Consider the following 23,517-nt stretch of genomic DNA (forward strand, 5'->3'; position numbering starts at 1 on the left):
AATGGCTGCCGCCTCTGCCTGGTCGAGACGGCATGCTGTCCAACGTTTAGCTGTTCCAGCGTCATGAGCGCGCAGGATCGTTTCCTGTCAGCCTTGCAACCGTACCAGGTAAGCAACAGCGTGGTTGTGTCGGTGAGATACAGCGAATCCCGACTTGAAGTTGACAGTCTCTGCGACATGTTGGAGTGCTTAGGTGAAGATATATCGCTCCCTCACCAAGCTGTAGAGCGACTTGCTTCCTCATCTGGTAGGCACACTTGACGAATTCGGTACAACCGACCGATCAGGCAAGCATTCACCATTGGGTTTGTCTGGAAGAAGTTCCTCGATCGCCCTAACGCCATATGCCAGCAACATTCATGCGGCTGATTCATCGTGGTTGCTTGATCCCAATGGCGTCTTGATCATAGGATGTGGAGTGTTACTTCAACTTCGCGTGGAGAATCCATTATCCAATGTCTCTTGTTGCGCTCCAACCCCTGTGTCTCACGCGAAGGGAATATCAATTTCCAGAGCCCTGACGTCTTCCAAGAACGGCGTGAGGTTGAACAGAGGAGGTCCTTTACGGTGATTTGAAGATGCTCACAAGAGTATGCATCTTCTTTGGTGATAAGTAGGTAGGAGATTGGCAAATTAGAAGTTGAACATTTTCTGGGAGCCGCACCAGCTATATGCCGGAGTTGGGATGTTGGTACTTCATCAGGCATTGGGTCGAGCCTGTTGCAAAGTTCATCCTGATCATCCAAAACTGAGGTAGTCGAATGTCTGATGGCTCTGACCCTGAATGCTTCAGCTGGCGCGCACGTCAACAGGGGAAGGGGCATTGCTGAGAAAATCGTCTGTAAGTTCACAAAAAGACTTGACCAAAGCGACTCTCAAGTTCCCAGTGTTTGGAACAGTCACCATACATGCCGACCTCGACACAACCTCTGGCAAGACCGGACAATGCCTGGGATTGTTACAAACGCAGTGCCATGCTTGTCCTGAGCCTGACTCCATCTATCACTCCCATCTGACATCGGAAAGGGCTACAGCCGGTTGTACAAGGCTGAGCTATAGATCCTCCTAATCTTGGATTCTCGATTCCTTCGGACAATTCTGCCCGTGGGGTCCCAAGGTATGTCTTCGGTTCTTGTCTCCACACGTGGACAATAATCCTTCTGTCAAATGCAAGGAAGCCTGGGTCGATATTGTCTGATGGTGTCCCGAAGAATTGCCAGGAAATTCCAAACGGAGGCCCGTCAGCTCAAGCGGCCATGTATTCGTGGAGGCGTCCAGCAGTTGTTCAGCTCGTTCATGTCAATCTTCATTCCTCCTTTGAGGGATTGGGTACCTTCCCGAAGGGATTGCTGATTGAAGAGGGCGAGGATGACTCAGGCCTCAAGCAAGGCTACTGCCAGCAAGACAGTGAATGCTCAGGCCACTGGAGGATGCGGCGACACAGGATCCTCTGTTCAGTTTTGTGACAACTCTCACACCACCACCACCTTGCCTCGAAGCGAGTACACCATGTGTCGAGCGGTATCTCTCGCGTATTGGAAAACATTCCATTGGAATCCTACAGGCATGGGAGGAATCCAAAAGTTCGACAGGCGCATATGCCCCCCTGGGTGCCCCCCATGCTCACAGCCTGCTTTGATAATGGATCAGTCATACAGATCGGAATTTGGAAATCTGAAAGCAGCAGATGATTTGAAGCCGGCGAAAGACGACATGGTTCTGCCAGCGTCTCGCTCCTCGCAGCGTCGAGTAGCGATGCAACCAACCAACCACAAATGACTGGGGAAATTCCAAATTCGGGTTGGAGGGCCTCAACCATGCACGCGCTGATCAACACAGGCAAAGGCCCGTTGTCTGAAGACGGCACCTTTTCCTACCACAACGGCAAAGAGTCTAGATCTGTATATTCAGTATTGTGCGAAAAGTCCCTGTTTGCGGCGATACGGCAGACGCTACATCTCGTGTGGACTGACCTTCGAGGGCCCGCTGGTCGAATGCAAATAGAATCTCAGCTTATCACCTGCTTACCAGTTGTATCGCAAGAGGCTTCCCTTTTGCTATTTCTGGTCTCCCCACAGCGTGTGCCGGGAGTGCCCTACCCTTGGACGCAGTGATAGGTTCTGTGTTCGGTATTGTTCCAGATTGTATGGAACGGGCCTTAGAGGTCCAGACTCGGGTACGAAGCGACTTACCACGAAGCGCACAAGGGATTACTGATCCGTCTTAGGTTTGTGCAGCTACGACTACAGTACCGCATCTATACCTTGGCAAGACATGGTCATTGCTCGAGAGGAAGCGCATTCTCTCAGAAACATTGGGTTTGAAACGGCGCGAGGGGTGTTTGCTACCCTTTCCGCATCCAGATGAATGGGCTTACCAAGGACTAGAAGCATGTTGCTTCATCTACCCTAGGCACTACCCTTGCCTAATCTCCGAAATACTGGGTAATGAGACGTCCTCGGTGTACTCGGGTAACTTGGGAAGAGTCATGTTAGGATACAGGTACGGAAGCCTGCCCCTGGTGAAGCTCCAGGTCGCTTACCTTATGCAGTAGGTAAGCAACCCCAACTTGAGTAAGTAGATCGTTTTCAGAAAGGCGCCCAGAAGCTCGACGGAAGACAAGGATGCCTTGCTATTCCCTTTTATGGTTAGTCGGCCATCCAGGCGGTGGCTCTCGGCTTGTCGCTCCTAGGACACAAACAGGAAGAACTCCAAAAACAAGAACAGAGAGAAGGGGAGCAAGAAGAGAGAAGCAAGATCATCTGTTCCATGGCCACCCGTTTCCCCCTGGATCATGACTGAATTCTGCCTCTGCGCGCGCGGCTTTGCGGGATTTGAGCGAGGCGGCACGAGGAAATTGGATCAATCGCAAAGTACGAGGTATTGCTCGGTATGACCCTGGTCCCGAAATACCCCCAAAACCCCCCAGAAAGCCTGGAGTTGCTGCCTGGTATGCTGCTGACGGCCAAAGGTTTAAACCTGCATGGCCTTGGGCACCCTGCGATGGTTAATAGTGATCTCTTTGATTGATCCGATTCATGGCACCCCGCACCCTGATGTCGACAGCAACAACCCAATAGCAATGTGGATTGGGACGAGTCTCTGCCCTTCATGCTGGCCACGATGCCCCGATTAATATTCACACAGGACCTTGTGTTCGGTTCGAGCAAAAGTCCCTGCCAACCATGTCATTCTGCGTCTACAGCTGCACGGAAGATACTTGGACCGCCAGACTGGCCGCGTCGATGCCTAAGAAACCTACGATCCACGAGTCCTGCTTCCGGTATCACTAGGTGAATATCGATCGATCTCCATTCCCCTCTTTCCTCTTCTCCTTCGGCACGAGCCCGTCCTATCGCCTGTTTTCGCGGTTCCGCTCGTTCTTCATTTCGAGGCATACCTCGTGCGGTTTGACGCATGAGTCTGCGCGAAAGGACCTACGCAGCGTGGATGATGAGTGGTGAATAGTGGATGGGCTAACATTACACCACGCCACGCCACGCCATATCACCCTCATTCGATGTAGTTGCTGTACTTGTATGCTTTACCTTGTACTTGTACAGTCAGTCTCGAGTGAGAAAGCAGCCCCTTGCACTCTTCCTTGTTGCAGACATACCTGTTCCTCACAGTCTCCAAATCGGGCACTACTTCTTTTTTTTTTTACCACGCGATGGCACTGAGGGGTTCTGGAGGTACTTTGCTTGAGGTAGGTAGGTAGGTAGCTCGCTCGCTCGCTCGCTTACCTGCACATGCCGCGCCGCTCATTCACACCCGCCCACCCACCTATCCATCCCGCCCATGAATCGCGCATAGCCTGTCTATTTGCCTGGCGCACGCGTCCGCCATGTGCCCGAGGGGAAAGGTAGGTACATACATAGGTGCTCAGTAGTATGGTGGGGGATGAGGCGAAGGAATGGGGAAAGAGCGATTGAAGCGAGAGAGTGAGCGAGAGAGCAAGTTTGTAACTTTTGAATCTTGCCGATCGAGCTGGGGTCTTGACAATGTACCGAGTACCTCGTACATACATAGCTCGATAGGTATGTAGGTACAAGGTATCTAGGTATTCAGTACCTCGGAGCCGCAGTTGGGAGCTGGGAGTACCTACAGTATGTACGTACCGAGTACAAGAATGATTGGGGAAGAAGTAAGCCCAGCACCAGCACCAGCCACCAGCCACCAGCCACCAGCCAACAGCCCACCGAAGGAGACACTGGAGACCAAATGCGTGTCAGGTAGGTACTCGGTACGAGTATCAAACATCGAGTATCGAGCATCGAGTATCCAGTACAAGGGAAACGAGGAGACGTACCGAGTCCAACAGCAAATTTCCCACGGCACGCACCATACTCGGTACAAGTACGAGTAAGCCCATGGCACGCACCATGGAAAGGGGGGGGGAATTTCTTTTTTTATGTCAGCGACCAGGCGACCAGGAGACCAGGGGGAGGAGGCCATGATGTCTGAATCGGGGCATTCTCCACTTTTCTACACCCATTTCCTATCTATCCACTCCCCCACCCACCAACTATCCGCTGATCTATCCACAGACCAAATCTACATACCTACAGACCCAATCGACAAATCGCCCCTTGACGCTCACCACGAGGGGAGAAGCCAGTAATACATCAATACATTCATACATTAATACATTCATAACTCGCACCGCGTCACCGAGTACCCGAGCACAAGTATGAATGTGAGCATTGAGCGTGAGTCCACAATGGGTATGAGTACTCGGTATGGGTGTATGAGTATGAGTGTGACGGCCTGGGGGGAGGTAGGTAGGTACCTCGCGAACCCTTATTACCACCTTGGTACTTGTAGGTAGCTATAGTACACAGGTACCTACGGTTACATAGTAGATTAGCTAGCTCTGTCTTGAACTCGGGGTATCTATTGTATGCCGCTTGCACTCTCTACACATCACTACATAACGAGTCTGGGACGATCGAATTCTCTCTTGGTATAGTAACTTGTCCTTTTGTACCGAGTGTTAGGTATATACATAATGTTGGATCCTTTTTGGAAAAAAGATTTTTTTCCGGAGAGGCTGTTAAAAGTCACTCAACCACTCACAGATTATTACACGGTAAAAACCACGTCACGTTTTTTCTGGTCTTGATGGTCAACTACTACTAACTCAACAGCTGCGCAATCTCTTTCCGATGTTGCACTACTGCATTGGGTCAATGGCTTCAATCCTCCGTAATTCCTGACATGCCATCCATCCGCACTCGAGTGTGGGTGAGAGGGAGGGCACTGTTACCAGACAATACGGCGGTGGACGAGTCACTCTGGGCAATGCCACGCTCCTTCAGAGACATCACCCAGGACGAACCCGTTTTTGTAGAATGGAGCCGAGTCGAGTCATCCCGTAACCCCGGAGTTGGGCTTGCACGCTCACATAACATAAACCCTCCCAAGCAGCCTCGTGGTCTGACTTTTGGAGGGTGAATCTCGATGTCAAGCCAGATCTTCGATCTCGGAGCGCCCGCTACAGTGGTGGTAGTGGTGATTCGAAGTGCCTGTCTCCCCCCTGATCCTTCTCGCTCATACCTTGGTATGTATGCGTGTGATCATGGTGGTGTGTTTCCTGCGATGGAGAAGGACCAAAAAGGGCAAACCTCTGCGTTAACCTGGTACGCCTGCGTAGACTTGATCGTCACCATTGGGGAAATCTCCAGGGCGCCGATTTTGGAGAACGTGAGAGCGGCGGTGGTATGTAGTTCCGCCTCGCACGATCCTCATGCTGAGCATCTGCCCTCGCCTGTTCGCCATCGTCTCTTGCGAATTGCTTCATTAGGTGTTTGACAAGGCTTGGCCTCGTGAGCAGCTGGGGTTGTCGTGCAGATCGAGGCTGCCGCGCTAGGGAGTAAATGTTCAACAGCATCAATACTTGGCGCGTCCTGGGGCTCTGTATACCGGTTTTGGTGCGAGGTTTGGGCTATGGGCCACGGTACCGTCCAGCCAGGCAGCTTTGGACTCTTGCCAGCTGTGGAGTCGGAGCCTCATAGACTCCGTATTTACGTCCACACACACACACACACGCCCCGTTTTGGTCGATCACTTCCTGCAGCGGACGAAGAAGGATGTCATGGATTTTTGAGCCCCCAAGGATCATCATTTGCAGTTTTGGGTAAATATCCAGCTCCGTCGCAAGGCCCACACGAGGCCAGCATATTTGCCTTGTTCGGTATCCCCTGGCGTTCCTTTTGGAGCTATGGAGAGTCTGCTGGAACGTCTTGGCTGCTGGGACCATCGACTTTGTTCTGTCGCTTCTAGATGTTGTGGAATTATGCCAAGAATAATTCGATGTGTTCGTGGTCGCATCTGGATCCCGGTCGGCTGACTGTTGGCGCCGCAAGGACAGCCACCTCCCCAAAGGCTAAAGGAATGTGGTCATTGTAATGGACCTCACATTATGTCAGTCGAGCGGACTTACCGGAAACGGAAATGTAATGGAACACTCCCATTGAGTGGCACTGGATAAAGTTAGAAAGTAGAAACCTACTTGTATAGTAGTGGAAACGGCCATGGTCTCGGTCAGGGGCACAACGCCACCATGGGCATATACACATAGCCGGAAAGTCGGAAATCGACATTGCCCCCATTCCCTCGGCCTGCGGACAACAGACTTGGCCGCGCGGAATTGTTCGTTGGAGCTAGCCATGTCGCGTCAGATCGTTGATCACGTCCTAAGCATTGACAGGTGTCACCAGGTGCCGGGCTCTACCGTCTGCCTGGGTGAGTCAACACTCTGCTCTCCGATAAGCGACTAGGCTATATCTGAATCTGCTCGGAGCACAAAAGTCCCAGCGCGAAGGATTGGACGCCGTCGGCCTTTTTCCAGCATCGTGGTTACCCTCTTACTAAGGGTTTACAATCGTCCACAGCACACCTCGATGGCTGGGCTCGATCGCTTCGATGGTACACGGGCATGGTCTTCCGTACGGAAGAAGAGCCCGCACCACCCGTCGAGCACCATCTCGGGCGCGGGAATTGAATCGCATTGTTCGATGATATGTACAGGACTAAGAGAGGCATTTTGGAGGCGAATATTACAAATGCAGCAGACGCTTATCGTTCGGCAGGCGGCGTCATACAGGGGGAGAGGCGACAGTAGCCATCATATTGCAGGACTTGTTGACTTTGGTTGTCATGCGGTTCTGCATCGTCGAAAGGAGGACCAAGGGATCGGATGTGTTCCGCAGAGGAGGCAATCTGCATCGCTTGGTCAATTACAGCTGAAACGCGAGCTCAGGAACATCTCAAGGTTTAAAGGCTAAACATTTCTCAGGTGCATCAAGGCCAGTGGCATCCAGGGAAGGTATCCACGCCCGCAGACACATCGCGCTCTGCAGGGCGACGAGGTGTTTTCTGGACCGCATCCGGTTGCTGGCTCAATGTTCATTTGCAGGCAGTGAGTGGCGTTTGGACTCTGGGATTCTTCGGCTCTGAGATCGGGAGCGTGGAACGGTAGAACGGTAAACGGTAGAGCTGAGTTTTCGGCAGGGCCGATCCGTGTGTGTTTATTCCGTATGGTGCTGAGAGAGTGTGTGTGTGTGTGTGGGCGTGAGTGTCATGATTGATGGGAAAAAAGAAGACTTAGCCAAGGCTGGAATGGGAGATAGCCACAAAAGAGCTTTTGGAGAAACAAGAAACTAAGGCGAGAAGGGATACGATAGTCACATGTCTGATTGGCCTGTTGCGTCGTGGGCGTTCCGTCATTGCCCCAGTCAGATTTCAGGCTTTGCTGTTAGATGCAGTACTTTAGGTAATTTTACATTGCCCTTTTCGGTATGGTTGTGTAATGACCGGTACTGGTTTCCGTACATAAGCCACAACCCTCGAATCTACCGCCCAGAACCTTAGGTACTCTAGGCATGAGCCCAGGCATTCAGGCGCTTTCTGAGCAGTTGGCAGGCCTTGTAAAACTCTGTCAGTACTACCATTTCCGGGCATAGTACCGTATTGCTTACCTATGTAGGTAAGGTATCGACAATCTCTTCTACCCAACCCTTGTCCTGCTCCGTACCACTCAAACCATCTCATCCTGATATGATTAGATGTGGCACCTTGGGGATTTGGGGTGGATGGAAAAGGTCAGGTCGCATTACTAAACAATTACCCGCACTTGTCCGCAGGCATTTCCCCCATACTGTCATTGCTAATGATATCTCCTAGGCTGCTCTCCGCCCACCGCCCACCGCCCACTCCCTCGCCCTCTGCGATATCCCAAAAGGAGAAAAGAGCCAGGGCCTGTTTTTCTGTGGGGAGGGGCAGAGTCTCTGTGACTGTTACTACTGCCGTACGAGTAACGGAATACTCAGTCAGTCAGTCCTTGGTTTTGGGTTGGGTTTTTTCTCCACGCATCGAGGTTTTCGGGCCCAATGCACCCCTGCTGCTCCTCCTCGCTTCCTCTCGTTCGGACCCTTGCTGACGTGCTCGAGGAATATCACGTACGAATACGGGCTAAGAAAAGAAGAAGGGGGAGAGCAAGGAAAAGAAAAAGAGAGACAGAGGGGTGTCACAAAAGGTACTCGGTATACGAGTTGGGTGACCTTTTTTTCGCCTTTCGTGGTAGTACCATGCCCTGCTCAGGCCGGGGCTTGGGAAAATCCACATGTGGAAAGGTGCCTGGGCCTCATTCCCGTCGGTTTCAACAAGCCCAGATCATGTAATGCCCTCCTCATGTACGAGGCACTCGCTTCGTTCCTTCAGAGAGGCTTAGCCCGCGTGTGATGCGGCCGCCGCGGTTCCCACAATCTCTCTCTCACACACTCTCTCTCTATTACTGTCTCTTGTGGGCGGGGGAAAAGAGGAGACGGGGGAGGTCGGCCCTTGTCCTTCTAGAGACTAGCAGAGTTGCATGGGACTTCGCCCGCAGACGTGACAGCCGCTCAGAAAATGCGATCCCTTTGCGGACCATGAGGCCCCATTGGCGTAATCACAGTCGGGATCACTAATAGTGACACGCTTCTGGTTCTTGGTCGGAGTTAGGAACAAGAAACTATCCGCAACCAACAGCCCTTTCACTCGCTTCCTCTCGTGTCTGGGAAAGCCTCATTCAAAGCTATGCAACCTGCTGGCTGACTCATGTCTGTCTCATGGTTCTGGGCTCGCTCAATCGAGTCGACACGCACTCTCTCACTATCGTCGACTCGTCAAATTCATGTACCAGCCATTTTCATTCTTGTACAGATTGCTGGCTACCAGATTTGACGCGGTAGTACACACGTGTAGGAAAGCTTGACTCCCATCACACTGTCTTTGGCCGCTCATGTTTTATCCTCTCCAGCCATGGCTTCCCGTTTCTACTCCTTCTTCCTGCTTGTCGTCATCATCCACCCAGCTGCCTCTTGGAAAAGCCAGAGGCTGCTAAGGTCCTGGAGGTTCCGAGCTGCTTTGCCCTTGACCTCTCCGCCATCGTCGCCCTTGATTTATGTTCCCGAACGCCTTTACATTCATGTTCAGTACAGCGATGGTCCGTCCCCTTGTCGCGACCTCGACCTCAAGCCAACGCCCAAATGAAATGCCTTCCCTGACCCTGTAGAGCAAAACGCCCTCTCGTGACATTGGTATTCCCGCTCAGTGCGGTAAAAGGGAATAAAAAACATTGAACAAATTAGTCGTCTCATCGCGCACCCGTAGGCGGCTGCGACAGAATAGCCGGTCCTTGCAATGCTGCTTGGGATGGTGTCATCTCAGCTGAACCTGTTCTCGGGCGTTTTGCGACGGGAGACTCCGAATAGGTTGGGTCGGGATAGCCGCTGCGATGAGGTTCATGGTGCAGGCTACTGAGACCATCCTGCGGTTGACCAACCGCGCCCAATTCTGATAGACGGGGCAGGGTGCCCGGTTGTTGAGGACCGACTTTGCCGGGTTGCAGCCCGTCAACATTGCTGGGAGGCGGTGGTACTTCGCCTTGTGACTCTAATAATCTAGATTGGAGGTTGATGATGTAGTCTCGAAGTTGGTAGTTTTCGGCTTGAACAGCCTTGAAGTTTTCGCTCAAAACCTGGTAGTCTCGCACTTGCTCTTCGAGCTTCTTGATATAGCCCTCTTTTCGCTGTCGAAAAGCCCTCTGGAGACGACATTGTTAGCATAACCGGGCGAACATGCAAAGACGCTAGTGATGCTTACTTGGGCGGCTCTGTTCTGGGCAGCTCTCTTGCTGGTACTCAGCTCGCGCTTGCCATAGCCTTTACGACCGTCGCCGTTGTTCTCGCCCCCGTCGCTCTCTGCACTGCCGGTCACGGTGTCGTTGTGCGCAGGATCTTGTGGAGGTGAGGGGTGGTGCTGTGGCATGCTGTCCAGGTGGTCCGGCAGGATGGATGATTGAGGTGGTGGAGGATAGTGTTGTTCGCGCAGGACTATTGAATGCTTAGAGACCGGCCACGGGGAAAGAAGCTGAGTAATAGATGTCATGATGTTGTGGGATGTGGTGGTACAGAAGAGACTGTGTGTGATAGATCGACGGCGTGTTGCAATTGAGACAAAGGCACAAACAGTCTAGAGAAGATTCAGAGTTTCTCAAAAGTCCAACAAGGTATGAGCACACAAGGCTGGACAGAAGAGGTGGCTCTGGAGGGTATATGTATGCAACGGGGAAGAGGAGACAGGGGTGGGTGGAGGGGCTGTGGTTCGATATCCTTGCTTCTTTGGGGGACAGGATAAATGATGCTTCTTCTTTGCAGGGGGGGTGGGAGGAGGGTAAGAAAACCCGCAAAAAACCGAACCAAAGTTACAATACGGTATTTGGGTAATGCGGACGGGATCGGCGATAGGCAGCGGGCAAGGTGTAGGTAGGCCATGCAAGGGAAACCGACCAGGGCAAATGTGTGGAAGCAGAAGGAAGAGGCGAGCAGATGGTGCAGGAAAGCTGGACGAGGAATAGCGGGTGATGGGTGAGGGCCGGAGGGTCTCAGGCCCCAGAAGCAGAGCGCAGGGTGGGTCGAGGATTACGGTACGTACGGTGGTCGGATTTGACAATGTCCTATTGCTCAAACAGGTCAGAAACGTTTGCCGTAAAAAAACTTTAGTTGGGGAAGTGGGCAGCGTGGGAAAAGGTCAATGCAAGATCCAGAGAGGAGGCTTGGGCTTGAATAGGATGGTGGAAGCCACCGAGATGGAGCCAGGCACCGATGCCTTTTGGACAGTGGCAGAGGGAGGGTGATTGGGTGGTACTAGGGGGAAAGTTGGAACATGGAACATGGGGGGAGTCATGCGACGGTATGATGCGGGATGGTATGCGATAAACCACCATGCGCAGCGCGCAAAGACTCGAAGCCCTTGTTCCTGGAACCATCTGGGGACCCTGCAACCACCTTCCCAAGTTTGATGTAAAGACCCAGTATAGAAGCTGGCCGCGCTGGGTACGAGAACCACTTGGAGGAGGGGGCAAAACTGACTGCACAAGCACGAAGCAGCAGTCTGAGTAAGGACCAGGGTGGGCTTGGCTGCTTACCTGAGGCATGATGGAGGAAGAGCTAGCCGTGCGAGGAGCAAGGGCCGGTTGCATCGATGATGATGATGCTGATGATTATACTGATGATGGATGATAATAGTGACCCCCGTACAGAAGACCCAGTGGAGTTTCGCTGAATGATTGGAACCGGACCGACGAAACAGGTTACAAGTCGCTGGAGCCGAAAGGGATGGGTACGAGGTGAATCAGAGGGAAATATCTGATCGGAGGGAGGCGAAGAGATGATAGGACAAAGCTCGTTATGTGAGTTGCAGACGGCCGGCGCAAGGCCCTTGGTACCTAGGAAGGGAGGGAGCAAAAAGGAAGAGGGGGGCGGCTTGACGAAATGTAAAGTCAGCAGTCGAATCGACGGGCGCAGGACGAGCACAGCGCAGGGAAAAGAGAGTCTCGAGGATTCGGGCAACGGAGGGGCAACGGGCGATTGTTGTGCGATGGGCGCGTGTGTCGGTTGCGTGTGTGTGTACGTGCGTGCGTGGTCAGGCTCCGGTTGCTGAGTAATGAGGGTTTGAGGATGGACCGTGGGTTGACCGAGTTGAGGGAGAAGTGGGAAGCGGAAAATAGAGGGAAGAGGAAACGAGGCTTGACTGCACTGCGCTATGCTGTAATGTGCTGTGCCGGTTGTTGTGCTTGTGCTGAAAAAAACTCAGTCTGGGTCGGGAAGGGAGGAGAAGGTGCGGATTAGCAATATCTTACCTAATTGAAGGTTTGCTGTTTGGTGCGAGTGCCGCAAAAGTGCGACACGACTCAGAGTGGAGCTGCAGGGATGGCGTTCCGACGAATCACCAGATGACTACACGAATCCCTCGCGTCACCTGTGGCTTGGCGGCAAACTATCCCTCAAGAGGAGGTGGGTACAATTACCCGTAAGAAAGAGCGACTGGTACCTCAGGTAGGCAGATAGGTACACAGTAATTACATAGTAATCTCGCACAGCCATGTATCGAGGGAGGTACCACTCTACAGCTAACGAGCATTACAACTCACTGCTTTTGGCATGGGGCATTACACAGATCAACGTCTAAATGTTTGGCCCAATCGCCGCTCCTCATTTGCTGACTACATATCCCTTTCCGGTATCCATCGAGCTCAACGCTGCCTCGTCTTAAGCTTCCCGCTGGCTCCGGACTATTTACCCTTTCAGGTCACGGCCATGATGGCTTCTTTACCTATCGTTGCTTTGCTGCTGACTGTTCCCTGACTTATTTGGTCTGAAGGTCGTGTCCCACAGTTTTACCAAGCCTTACCGTATCTATTTGTGATGGTCCATGAATTATTACCGAAAGGACGCCGTATGAGTATTTCTAGCGACGGCCGAGTCTACCGTATACCTTGTACCGAGTACTTATGTACTTGGTTGTTCGCCGCCCTCGCCGCCCCCCTCCTTTATCTGATCGGTGTTGCCACTGCCACTCACTCTATCGTTAGGATGGCGATCTGCCCATGGTGGTGGCCATTATTACATACACACACATTCCCTCTCGAGAATCACCGACCTATTTTCGAAATTTGATTTCCACTCTCCCATCAGAGCAGCCTCGTTTCCATCCTTCTTCCTCCTATCTGACTGATCTGCGGCTCGAAATCCCGTCATGGTCAGCTTCTTGCCTCTGTGCGAAACATCCGCCATTGCGGCCGCTTCCAAACCACAAAAATAGACTGGTGGTCGCGAGAGATGTGCATCAAAGCAGGAAACAGTTGCTCTTGGCCCCCCTTTGATGATTTTGTCGTCGATCGTAATATTCCTTGGTCATGTCACAAGGTGGGACTGCTCTGTACAATATTTCCGCACATCAAAATCCTAGCTTCTATTTTGTGTCCTGGCCTTAGTTGCTGATCGTCGCCGGTTTTGGGGGACAATGCTGTACGTGATACATCTAAAATCCAGCTCACTGCTGCCACCGCCACCTTCTAACGGATAAGGCTACCGCTTCTTCGTACATGAACTCGTAAGCATGTCGATGGCGATGATGTTTCCGACGGTTCTATTTACTTGTTGCGATGACCTAATTGATACTTGCGAAAGCCTCTCTCTCTCTCTTTCCCGATTGTTTGGTGATGAAATGAATGCCACCACAAATCTCCGTGTCTGCTCTGTACACAAGCACCGAGGTCATGGTTCTGTCTCGGCGACTCGCACCAGACCGCCGCTAAATGGCTTGGAATGTGGAAACATCCTACCAATGCACGACGTCTGCAGATGGTAGGTCTGGTACTTCCGTATTGACTTGGTCAAAGTTGAACGCAGTGCCGTCGACCAGCCCCTGGACCTGGATGCATCATCCATTTCCTTTCCTGCCATCGAGGCATGGCACTGGCACCGCGATAGGATGAGCTCCCCCTCTTGACACAGAACAGTCAGCTGCATCTCCTCCCACAACAGGCAGCTGGTTAGGGATAGGGACATACATACATGTGCAGGTTAGAAACTTGGACAAGTTGAATTGGACTTTTCCCTAGGCTCTTGTGGCAGGGCTTCAGTCCTTTTCCGGCGTATCCCGATGCTAGCTTTGTATCCTTTTTCCACTTTCCACAAAGTCGGTCGTCTCAGTGTACGAGGTACTGGGGAGATGGGGAGCTGTAGCACCATCCGTTTCGCGACCAGCTGCTCCACGGAAACATATGTTCTCTGATATTTGTCACGCTGGTAGCGAGAACCCAACCAGCCTGAATCCCGTTAGACGACGTGGTCGACGCATCTCTGCCTTGCTGCACTCCATTCTCCTCCTCTCCTCGAGCCGAACTCCCCCATTCGGGATCGAGACACAAGTTTCCCAGTCTGCAGCAAACCAAAGGGAAAAAACCCCCAATCGGAAAATGATGATGGTACGCCACATATCTCCCGATCTGGAGACTTGTGCTTTGTCGATGGCGTCCTCAAGAAACTCGATCCTACCGATCGCCGACAAGAATTTGTCAAGTCGAACGTTCGATGGTGCCCATGCTGTGTCATACAGACTTGGAGAACCGACCTCGCGTCGCCTCCCAACGCCATTCCACATGGAGAAATGGGATCACGCTCAACCCGATGATGCTGGTCTCACTGTATCATCAGTCAGCCGCCTCACGTCCAAATACTTCCATGTTATTGAGGGTTGAGCACTGCGCCAACACGCTGCTGCTGGCTTGCACCCAGTAGCGTCGAAGGTCAGGGGAAGAGCAGGGAGGTACCCAAGGACTCCCAGTAGCCGTGAACTTCAGCGCCATGACGACCACGCTTGAGGCAGTGGCAGTGTCTGTACCGAGTAGTCGCTCTCCATCGACCCTGCATCACGATTCTGTGCATTGCCATCCAGCAGCACGAGGGCTACCAAGACCACGCCAGCAAATGAGGTTCGAACAACAAACTCCTCTTGCTTCACGCCTACCTCAAGGAGTAAACTTCGGGGCATGTGTGCAGTACACTGCTTACTCGGATATAACAGAGTATGTACCTAGGTACAGGCCACCAAGGAAGCGCCCAAGGGTGTTTCTGATTTTGGTTTTTGGTATCCGCGGGAAAAACAGTCGGTACCACTGGGCCCGAACTTGACCATCTCTGCCATACGGACCTCGTACATACGGTGTATTTCACAGTTATCGGTACCTTTGTATACGTGACTAGTCGGTCAGGCACTTTATCTGAGAACGACCATACAAAGTTCAACGAACAATACAAGAAGTTTTTCCCACTTTCCAGTCCACGTGCTTGACTACCTTCCCAGATCAGTTTTGTGGGACTTTTGCATTTTCGTGGCTGCTCATCGTCTCGTATTTCGTGGAGAAGGATACTGATCATCAGCAGCCTCGGGCCAGCCATGCCCAGCCACCAGGAAAAAGATCCCCTGGCTGGGGAATCTAACATCTACCATCCAACGATGAATCCCTCCAATCGCCCGAGGGGAAATGTTCCGAGTCATGTTTTGGGAGTGGCCAGAACAGTCACTTCGTCCTCGTAAACTTTCCGCGGCGGGATTCCGAATCTCTTGAGATTCATTCACCCACCCCCAGGCACGCAAGGCCAGCGATCGCCTCTCGTTGGACCCCCTCTACAAGTACAAGGCCCAAAAGCGGCACAGGCAAGGCGCATCTGATTCAATAATACCCATGTCTTTTGGGAAGCGAAGCTAAAAGACGCCACAAGCGACGTTTGTTTTGTTAGGTAAGTACCTGGTACAGTAACTAGGCCTCTTGTCAGCTAAGCAAGTCTTCGTTTCAAGTCCCCAGCCTCGACTTCTTCTGCTTCTTCTTCTTCTTCTTCCTCACACGTCTGTCATCTTCGTCTTTGTCATGGTCGACCTGGACTACCAAAGTGTTCGAACCAGGCTAGAATGACCTATTCAAAGGTCTTTACTAGGTAAATGGGCGGCGCGTCTTCCGCACCAACGGCGGCCTTATGTTACGCCTAGGTACTCGGCCTCGTACCTCATGCAAGGGCCAAAACAGCAACAAGTCTTCGCTAAACCAGACGAGGCCACGAGGATAAAGTGGTACGCCCTACGAGGTTTACCTCGTGAAAGCTCCGGATTGCACGTACCACTCGATAGTCCGAGAGGACGCCATGAGCCCCCCTATTTTCTGTCGATGTGTGAATAATGGTCCGATGGTCCCTTGGGCGGAGATTGCTATGGAACATACATGTACGAGGTAGTAGTAAAAGGTATGACTTTGGAAGGTTTCATACCTCCCTCCCTCCCATCCTACCTACATAGGGTATGTACATACCGAGATACCTACTCGTATCTACATATGACCGAGGAGATTATGTCCCCCTGTACCGAATATGCACAAACTCGTATTCCGAGTACATGCATGTCCCTTGCTCCCTGTTGATGAAAATAGTCCACCAACCAACCAATTACCAAACCAAAACCGGCATCGGAGCGGACACTGGATGAACTCCAACTTCGCCTTGATGACACATCTCTGACTTCTTTGCCCGTGTGCCGAGTAACCTACTCGTACTCGGTATAGTGATTTCCTTCTTTTCTTCTACTCAAACGAGTAATTGGAGGGGTTTGGTTTTCCCTACTGCTTTCGAGAAGGATGACACATCGTGCTTTTTCGTCCCATGGGTTCTGCATACATAGGCTGACGGGACCGAGGCGCGGATAGTACAGTACCTCGTACTTGTAGCGTTAACGGCCATCAACGGGGGTTTCCAGCGCTGCAATTTTGATTCTTGCGGTTCCGAAATTCCGAGAGAGTGAATGCCCTGCCTATACAATGCCCCGGTGTACCAGCTGATGATGATGATGATAACATAATAGCGCAGGAAACCAGCCGCATCTGCTCGGTCTACTACTCGTTCTATGTACACGTCCTTGTACCGACTATGTGCATACATGACCCATGACCAATGACCTGATGGATCGCCTCTGATCTTATACGAGGTATGCATGCATTACCCGTGACGACCAGGAATATGGTCCCCGAAGAAAAAAAAAAAAAGGGGGGGGGGGGGGGGGGGTTCCGCACCCAAGTGTATCGTGCTTGCGTGCACCCTGGCCCAGCTGAGTAATTTTCTAATTAGTCACTCCTCAGAAGAAGAAAAATTGCCTGTTTTGGAACGAAACTTCTTATTCGAGAATCGGAGTATCGTTCTGCATTACTCGGTGCTAGCTAGGTACTAGGTACTAGGTAGCTCTGTAGGTAAGTGCCCAGGTAGGCAGGCGGTAACGCAGTGCCAGTGACACCAGATCAAAAATAAACTAGGAACTGGGGAGCCAGAAACCAGGAACCATGACACAAGACGCCTCCCGGGATTTCGACTTCCTCGACTTTTCCTTTCTCCAGGCTTTGCGAGAGAGCAAAAGGAAATCTCTCTCTCAAAAAAAGGCATATTTATTTTCCCGGCTTCCATCTCCCCCCTCTTGCCGGTTCCGCCAACTTTGAATGCCCTGGCCTAAACTGACCCAACCTGACCAGATCTGACCAGACCACAGAAGACAAGGTGAAAGGTCTCTAAAAAAACAACTCGTCGTGTCGAGGGAAGTAGGCAAGTAAGACAGACGTGTTCGCCTGCTTGACATTGCTGGTAACTACTCGTCGTACCCGAGGATGGGGTTGTACATCCTTGCAACCTAGGTAGAGCAGGTAGGGAGATACTAGCAAGGTATGTCGATTGCATGTCACCAGGTAAGTAACGAGGTAGAGGTAGAGGGATCTGCAACGATGGAACTCGACTTCGAGGGGGGAGTGGAAAGTGGAAGACTTGGGGAATTGACATGGATGGCGAGTCGTCAATGTCTTGGGAGCCGAGGGGAGGGAATGAATACAAGAGATTCTGTGCAGGGATGGAGGTACGACCATGGAGATGATGATGCCCAGCTGCGCAGGAAGAGACCGGACGATGCATACGAGGTTAATTACAGGTTGCAGGTTACATCACCTCTAACAATTAACATTCACGACGCCTCAGAAGGGAAAATATCAACAGTCCCTCTCTGTTCGGTTTGGTCGGCGATACAAATTCCCATGGCAGGCTTCAGTAACAAGGCCAGACAGAGCCCCTCGGGTTTTCGCCTTGGACAGGTCTCCTCCCCTACACCAGACATTTGGCCATGAATGGCTGACTGCGTGACTGTCTGCCTGCCCCTCCCACCGTTCTGGTCGTCGACGGTATACGCCTTGCCCTGACATCCTCCTTCCAACCTATGTCTTGGTTCTCCAGGCATTCTCTATCCTCTATTCTTCCTTCCCCCTCCTCCGTCAAGGGATCCACAGTACCAGCGCCAGGATCAACACCAAAGAGGCCGGAGGACGCAGTCTTAGGTAGGGGTCGGAGGACAGGATAGGCGCAAGATGGCGCGAGCGCTGGCGCGTTGAGAAAGGAACAAACATAAAAGAAAGTTCCGGGTATCGTGCTTTTTCATACTGCACGAGGTAGGTACAGATCACGACGACGACGACGACCACTCTGGCTTGCTGGGACGGACTTGTGAGATCATGAACCCCAGCGTCTCACCGGCTCTGGCTCACGCTCATAAGATGTAGAGAGAACCTTTCCACTACGATCCGTGGAGCTGTGCAGGAACATGAATTATCGAGAATTGATGACTTTTCTTCTGTCACTTCTATCGTCTCTCATCGAGTCAGCCATCACACGTTGCCACAGACCACACAGTCCCAATCATTAGGGGCCACCATGTCCTATGCCAAACATTGTCTGACCTGCTCCTCATTAACCCATCTAATCGTGACTGATCCCATCCGTTGCTCTCGTCTAGGAAATTGTTTCATTACATCGTGGTCGTTTCGTTTTTACTCTCCGGGATCTTCTTTCACGGCCCTTATGCTGTCCTGCATCTCGGAGGACTATCCTCGCCTCTCACCTCCAAACAGTACCTTCCCCCTCGCAGAATTTTCAGACAACAAATACGTGACTCAGAACTCCGACAACATAAAGAAATGCTGCCACCGAGGGCCGGGTATCTCGCAAGAGTGGCAAAGAACGAAAAACATTGCTGGGTATGCATGACGACGCTGCATTACTCGCGCTAGCAGACGCTCCTCTGCTAGCGGATGTCGTTGGAGGAACGGTGGTAGCTGTATACACACCGGTTGGCAGACTCCTAGGAGGTGGTTTCGTCGTCGTCGCCTCTCGAGTACCGGTGCTCGAGGCTGAGCTTTTTGTAATAATCGATGTGCTTACCGTGTTTGCACTTGATATTTGCGACCCTTCCTGCGTCATGCTCGTGTTGGGCATCGGTGGACTGGTCACTATGCTGACCGGGGGCGTGCCTGGCGATCCGGCGATGATGACAATTCCTGGGTCCGGTGCCTGCCAGTCCGTGGCGTCAGCGTATAAAACCCCGTTGATGATGGCGCCAGCATTATTCGCGAGCATGTTCTTCTGGTCCGTGTTACAGGTCGTATTGACGGCGCGAAGGTGACAGATCGGATCGGCCATTGGAGGGGCGATATTCTGGTGCGATGAGTTAGCTTCCCCAAACGACGAGTATGTCGACAAGTCCGCTGGCAAGCCCATGCTGATGTCTGTTCCCTGGATGATACGCGAAAAGATGGTGAAGGCGGTCTCGGGCTGATACGCGGGCATCAAGTGACCGGAATCGTAGATTCGGCTGAAACTCAGGTTCCCAAACTCCCGAACGACACCGCCGACGTAGGTGCTATTGGCCACAATCGGGGCATATCCAGCGTCGTACCACGGCAAATATGATGGGCCCGCCGCCCCAGCTACAGCGAAAGAGGCTGCTTCTCCTCCTAGCCAATTGCAGATGTAATCTCGGTCCCCGTATATCAGCGCAACTCTGACACCAGAATCGAGAAGATCAACAAGATCCTGGACGATGTTATTCCGTGCATAGTCTCCGGTGGTGTTGAAGGCAGTGAACACAGCCACTGAATCTTGGCTGTAGTTGACCGGCACACCAAGCGCTTCTTGAACCGATAGCTCATTCAGATACTCCAGGTAGAGAGCGCCCGGAAAAGGGTCGAGCATACTTTGCGAAATGTCGTAGATGGAACGCCCGGATGTAGTGTATGGCCCAACTACATAGTCTTCGCAGTACGATTGCGCTTGCGAGCACGCTTCGTTGACTGCATCCACGTCTCCGTGGCCCATCGGGTCGAGGGCAGCTTCTTGTGAACGGCAGAAGGCAGTACGCTGCTCGCAGCCGTCTGCGCTGTTGTAGGCGCTCAAAGCGTTGAGTTCTTGAAGTTGCGAAATGGCTTCGATGGCATAAGTATTCTCATATGCAAACTTGGGATGATACGGCGTCTGGGTCACGAGATCAATCCAGCCGTTGATGATGCCCAGTGACTTCAGTGTAATATCAATGGTCGTATTGGCAAAATCGGAATCTGTCTGACGACGCTCATTCTGGACGCCGAAGAAAGCTCCAATAGCAGGTCCATACTTGCCTCCGTAGGACTCGGTGAACAGGTGGACCTCGGCCGTAGGCTCATTGGCTTGCACACGGAGAGCGGTATTGTACTGAGGAAAGGAAGTGAGAAATGTTTGCAGAAAATGCCAGAGCGACTGGGCAGCAATTTGGGACGTATTGGCTGTGAATGACGGATTTCCCGATCCGAATGTGCCATTGAGAAACGTGTAGCTAGGCTGCGAGATGGGTCCTGCTGTTGGTGGAGTGACTGTGGTTTCATCAAGCAGATTAAGGGAGGAGTTGGTCAGAATATCGTAGGAGAACCCCACCTGAACTGGCTGGTCAATGAAGACAATGTTGCTGCTGCGGTCCCAACCCCAGTCTCGTGCAATTGTGCCCAGCTGACCGTTGGCAATTTCCACTACCTGGCAGGGTCCAACCTCTTGGAATAGACCGACCATGCTGCTGGACCCAGGTCCGCCATTGATGAAGATTGTCAATGGAGCCGACTCGGGGAGTTGTCTCGCTTCAATAAACCAGAAAAAAGTGTTGATGGTGTAGTTTCCTTGACTGGGATCCAAAATATTCGGTGGGAGAGTGATGTAACCTGCGAATTGTTGCTGAGTCTCGAAAACTGTTGTACAAGTCCCCACGGGAACGTTTTTGTAGGCCACCGAGACATTTGGACTGACTGGAGAAGGAATTATAATGACGGAATCATTAGCAGGAAGGGGAGGAAACTGAGCGAGGACCATCGAAGTGTGGACACAGAGGCTGACCAACAGATTGTTCAGCCATCTCATCCATGGTGCCATGCGTTGCGACAAAGGCTACAAAGACTCTTCTATCAGGTCCGTGTCCCGCGCGATCACACCTGCCAGCCTTTGGTCCAAATTCCCCGATATTGGAGGTCATCACCATGAGTGAAAAAGGCCTCGTTAGGACGATGGAGCTCCACCACAACCGCGTCCTGGATTGGATCAAATGGAGCGGGTAAATGCTAGAGACTACTGGAAACAGATTGACGGGGAATGTGCGATGCTTCCGGAACCGATAGCAGACAGTCGACAGAATGGTCCGATTGGCGTTTTTGTTTGCAAAGAAGTCGGGTAGAGAAGGTGCACGGATGCTGCTGAACCTGCCAGACTAGACTTTTCACAAGCTTCGAGATGGCAAAACAATCGACGTGGGGTGGGTCTGAACGAGTGTGAGATGTCGGTGGAAGGTCAGTGCAGGAGACAATCACACAATAATGGAAGATGGTATGATTTTTCAACTTCTCTCCCCGCAGGCGCCGTTGACGCCATGTCTACGCAAGGCCATTCCTTGGCAGGTCAGAGTGGGCCATCTGTCGATCCTCAGCCTCGCCTCTTTCTCAGCCTTGTGCCGCGCCAGGTACCCGAAGGCCCAGGCATACACGTGATAGTCAGGCAAGGTAGCAGTGACTTGAGTGACAATCCGCAATATTCACGTGAAACGAGGCTGGACTGCACGTGACATGATCTCGACTCGATTTCTTTCGCATCGCGTCTTCATCTTTGCCTCTGCTCTCTTGTCCGCGCCACAACTTCATGGTGAGATTCTCTTAACCGCCGTTCTGCGCAGAGCCGTGATTGTCGTCTACATTCTGGCAGAGGTGAGTAGCCATGGCTTATAACGGCTACAATGGCTTCAACGACGATGTTATGGACGGGGTCGAGACCTCTGGTCCTAAAGTCACAGTGAGAGAAGTGAGACAGACGACACTGACATTTCTCCTGATCTCAATCTGACTCTTTACAGGTCGAACCAGATCGCTGCGACTTTGTTCTACAGTCATGCTCTCTCGCTCTCGCCAACTCCCTCCGTCGCGCCATGCTTGCTGAAATCCCTACCATCTCGATCGATCTCGTGGACATTACTACAAATTCCTCTGTTCTGCCTGACGAATATCTCGCGCACAGACTGGGTCTTGTGCCTCTAATCAGTAAAGGTGTGGACGAAAACCTCAACTATGGCAGGGATTGTGATCGCTGCGACGACCACTGCGAGTACTGCTCGGTTGTCCTCCGCCTGCACGTCCGATGTTCTCAAGCCGGCACGATGCTGGTACATGCTAACGATCTCATCGTCGCGAACCCTCGTCAAGACGGTATCGGTCGGCCAGTCATCCGTGATGCTAACGGCACCGGACCACTGATCGCCAAATTGAGACAAGGTCAAGAAATTCAGCTGGAATGCATCGCGAAGAAGGGAATTGCAAAAGAGCACGCAAAATGGGCACCCACATCGGCAGTGGGCTTTGAATACGACCCCAACAACAAGCTGCGCCACGTCGATTACTGGTACGAGACCGACGCCAAAGAAGAATGGCCGGTGGACGAGCGCAATGCCACGTGGGAGGGGGATGAATCGGCTGCCGACGCCGCCTTCGATCCAGATGCTGTCCCAAGCGCCTTCTTCTTCGAAGTTGAAGGCATCGGCACTCTTGAACCGGACGACATTGTGCGCGGCGGAATCGACGTGATCCAGAAGAAGCTCGCCGAGACCATCAAGGTCCTGGGAGGTGCAGAGGCTGCTGGTGTCGACGCAATGAATGGTCTCCAAAGCCCCGATGGCTACGAGCCGGCTCCTCCAAATGGAGCATTCAGTTCATACGGTGGTCTCAGGGGCGGCGCGACACCTTATGGTACAACTCCTTACGGCGCTGGTGGTTACGGATCCTACTAGACCAAGAGCGCGACTGCTTTTTGCATAGCGAGGCGTTGGAGGTTTGGATGGCGAGGCGGATGTCGCCCAAGGGGAACAATTGGCGGGTCCAGTCAGTATGGATTCACGGCACGGCATGGTCTCAAGGTGTTACCCCCCAGTGGCAGAGAAAAAAGGTACATATCTCCAGGTTGGGTGAAACTGGAGCTTACCTGCTCCGTTGACCTTATCTTTTCAAACTAAAGGACATTTAGATGTTACTATGATGGGGAGGGCAAGGAACGAAAAGCAGCGAAACTGATTGTGTTACACGTGCTAGAGAATCTCGATCTCTCGTGTCTCTCAAGCAAGCATCATGAATCTTATTAGTCAAACCCAGACCAGCAGAGGTCCTCGAATCGACTTGAAGGGGTAAGTGGGAAACGCTCTACTGACTGGGCATTCTGAAACGTAGTCAGCATTGCGTGGAACAAATGCTGCCGTAATCAGGCACTTGTGTGGATTTGCATCCCGTAC

At 52.2% G+C, this 23,517-nt stretch overlaps 3 protein-coding genes across 3 annotated transcripts; 1 reads left to right on the plus strand and 2 right to left on the minus strand.

Annotated features, from left to right (window-relative positions):
• Nucleotides 1-9,634: 9,634 nt before the first annotated feature.
• AYO21_00826 (hypothetical protein) lies at nt 9,635-10,428 on the minus strand (the record flags this gene model as incomplete). The annotated part of the gene is made up of 2 exons (XM_022650813.1): nt 9,635-10,084; nt 10,144-10,428. The coding sequence occupies 2 exons, from the start codon at nt 10,426-10,428 to the stop codon at nt 9,635-9,637; spliced, it is 735 nt and encodes a 244-aa protein (XP_022516816.1).
• Nucleotides 10,429-18,981: 8,553 nt separating this feature from the next.
• AYO21_00827 (hypothetical protein) lies at nt 18,982-21,120 on the minus strand (the record flags this gene model as incomplete). Its single annotated transcript, XM_022650814.1, has 3 exons — nt 18,982-19,038; nt 19,119-21,004; nt 21,093-21,120. 3 exons carry the CDS (start codon nt 21,118-21,120, stop codon nt 18,982-18,984), a joined length of 1,971 nt encoding a protein of 656 aa, XP_022516817.1.
• An 839-nt stretch (nt 21,121-21,959) lies between these two features.
• AYO21_00828 (hypothetical protein) lies at nt 21,960-23,022 on the plus strand (the record flags this gene model as incomplete). The annotated part of the gene is made up of 2 exons (XM_022650815.1): nt 21,960-22,034; nt 22,096-23,022. The coding sequence occupies 2 exons, from the start codon at nt 21,960-21,962 to the stop codon at nt 23,020-23,022; spliced, it is 1,002 nt and encodes a 333-aa protein (XP_022516818.1).
• Nucleotides 23,023-23,517: the final 495 nt, after the last annotated feature.

Source organism: Fonsecaea monophora (genome assembly GCF_001642475.1).
Source record: "Fonsecaea monophora strain CBS 269.37 chromosome Unknown Scaff3, whole genome shotgun sequence".
NCBI lineage: Eukaryota > Fungi > Ascomycota > Eurotiomycetes > Chaetothyriales > Herpotrichiellaceae > Fonsecaea > Fonsecaea monophora.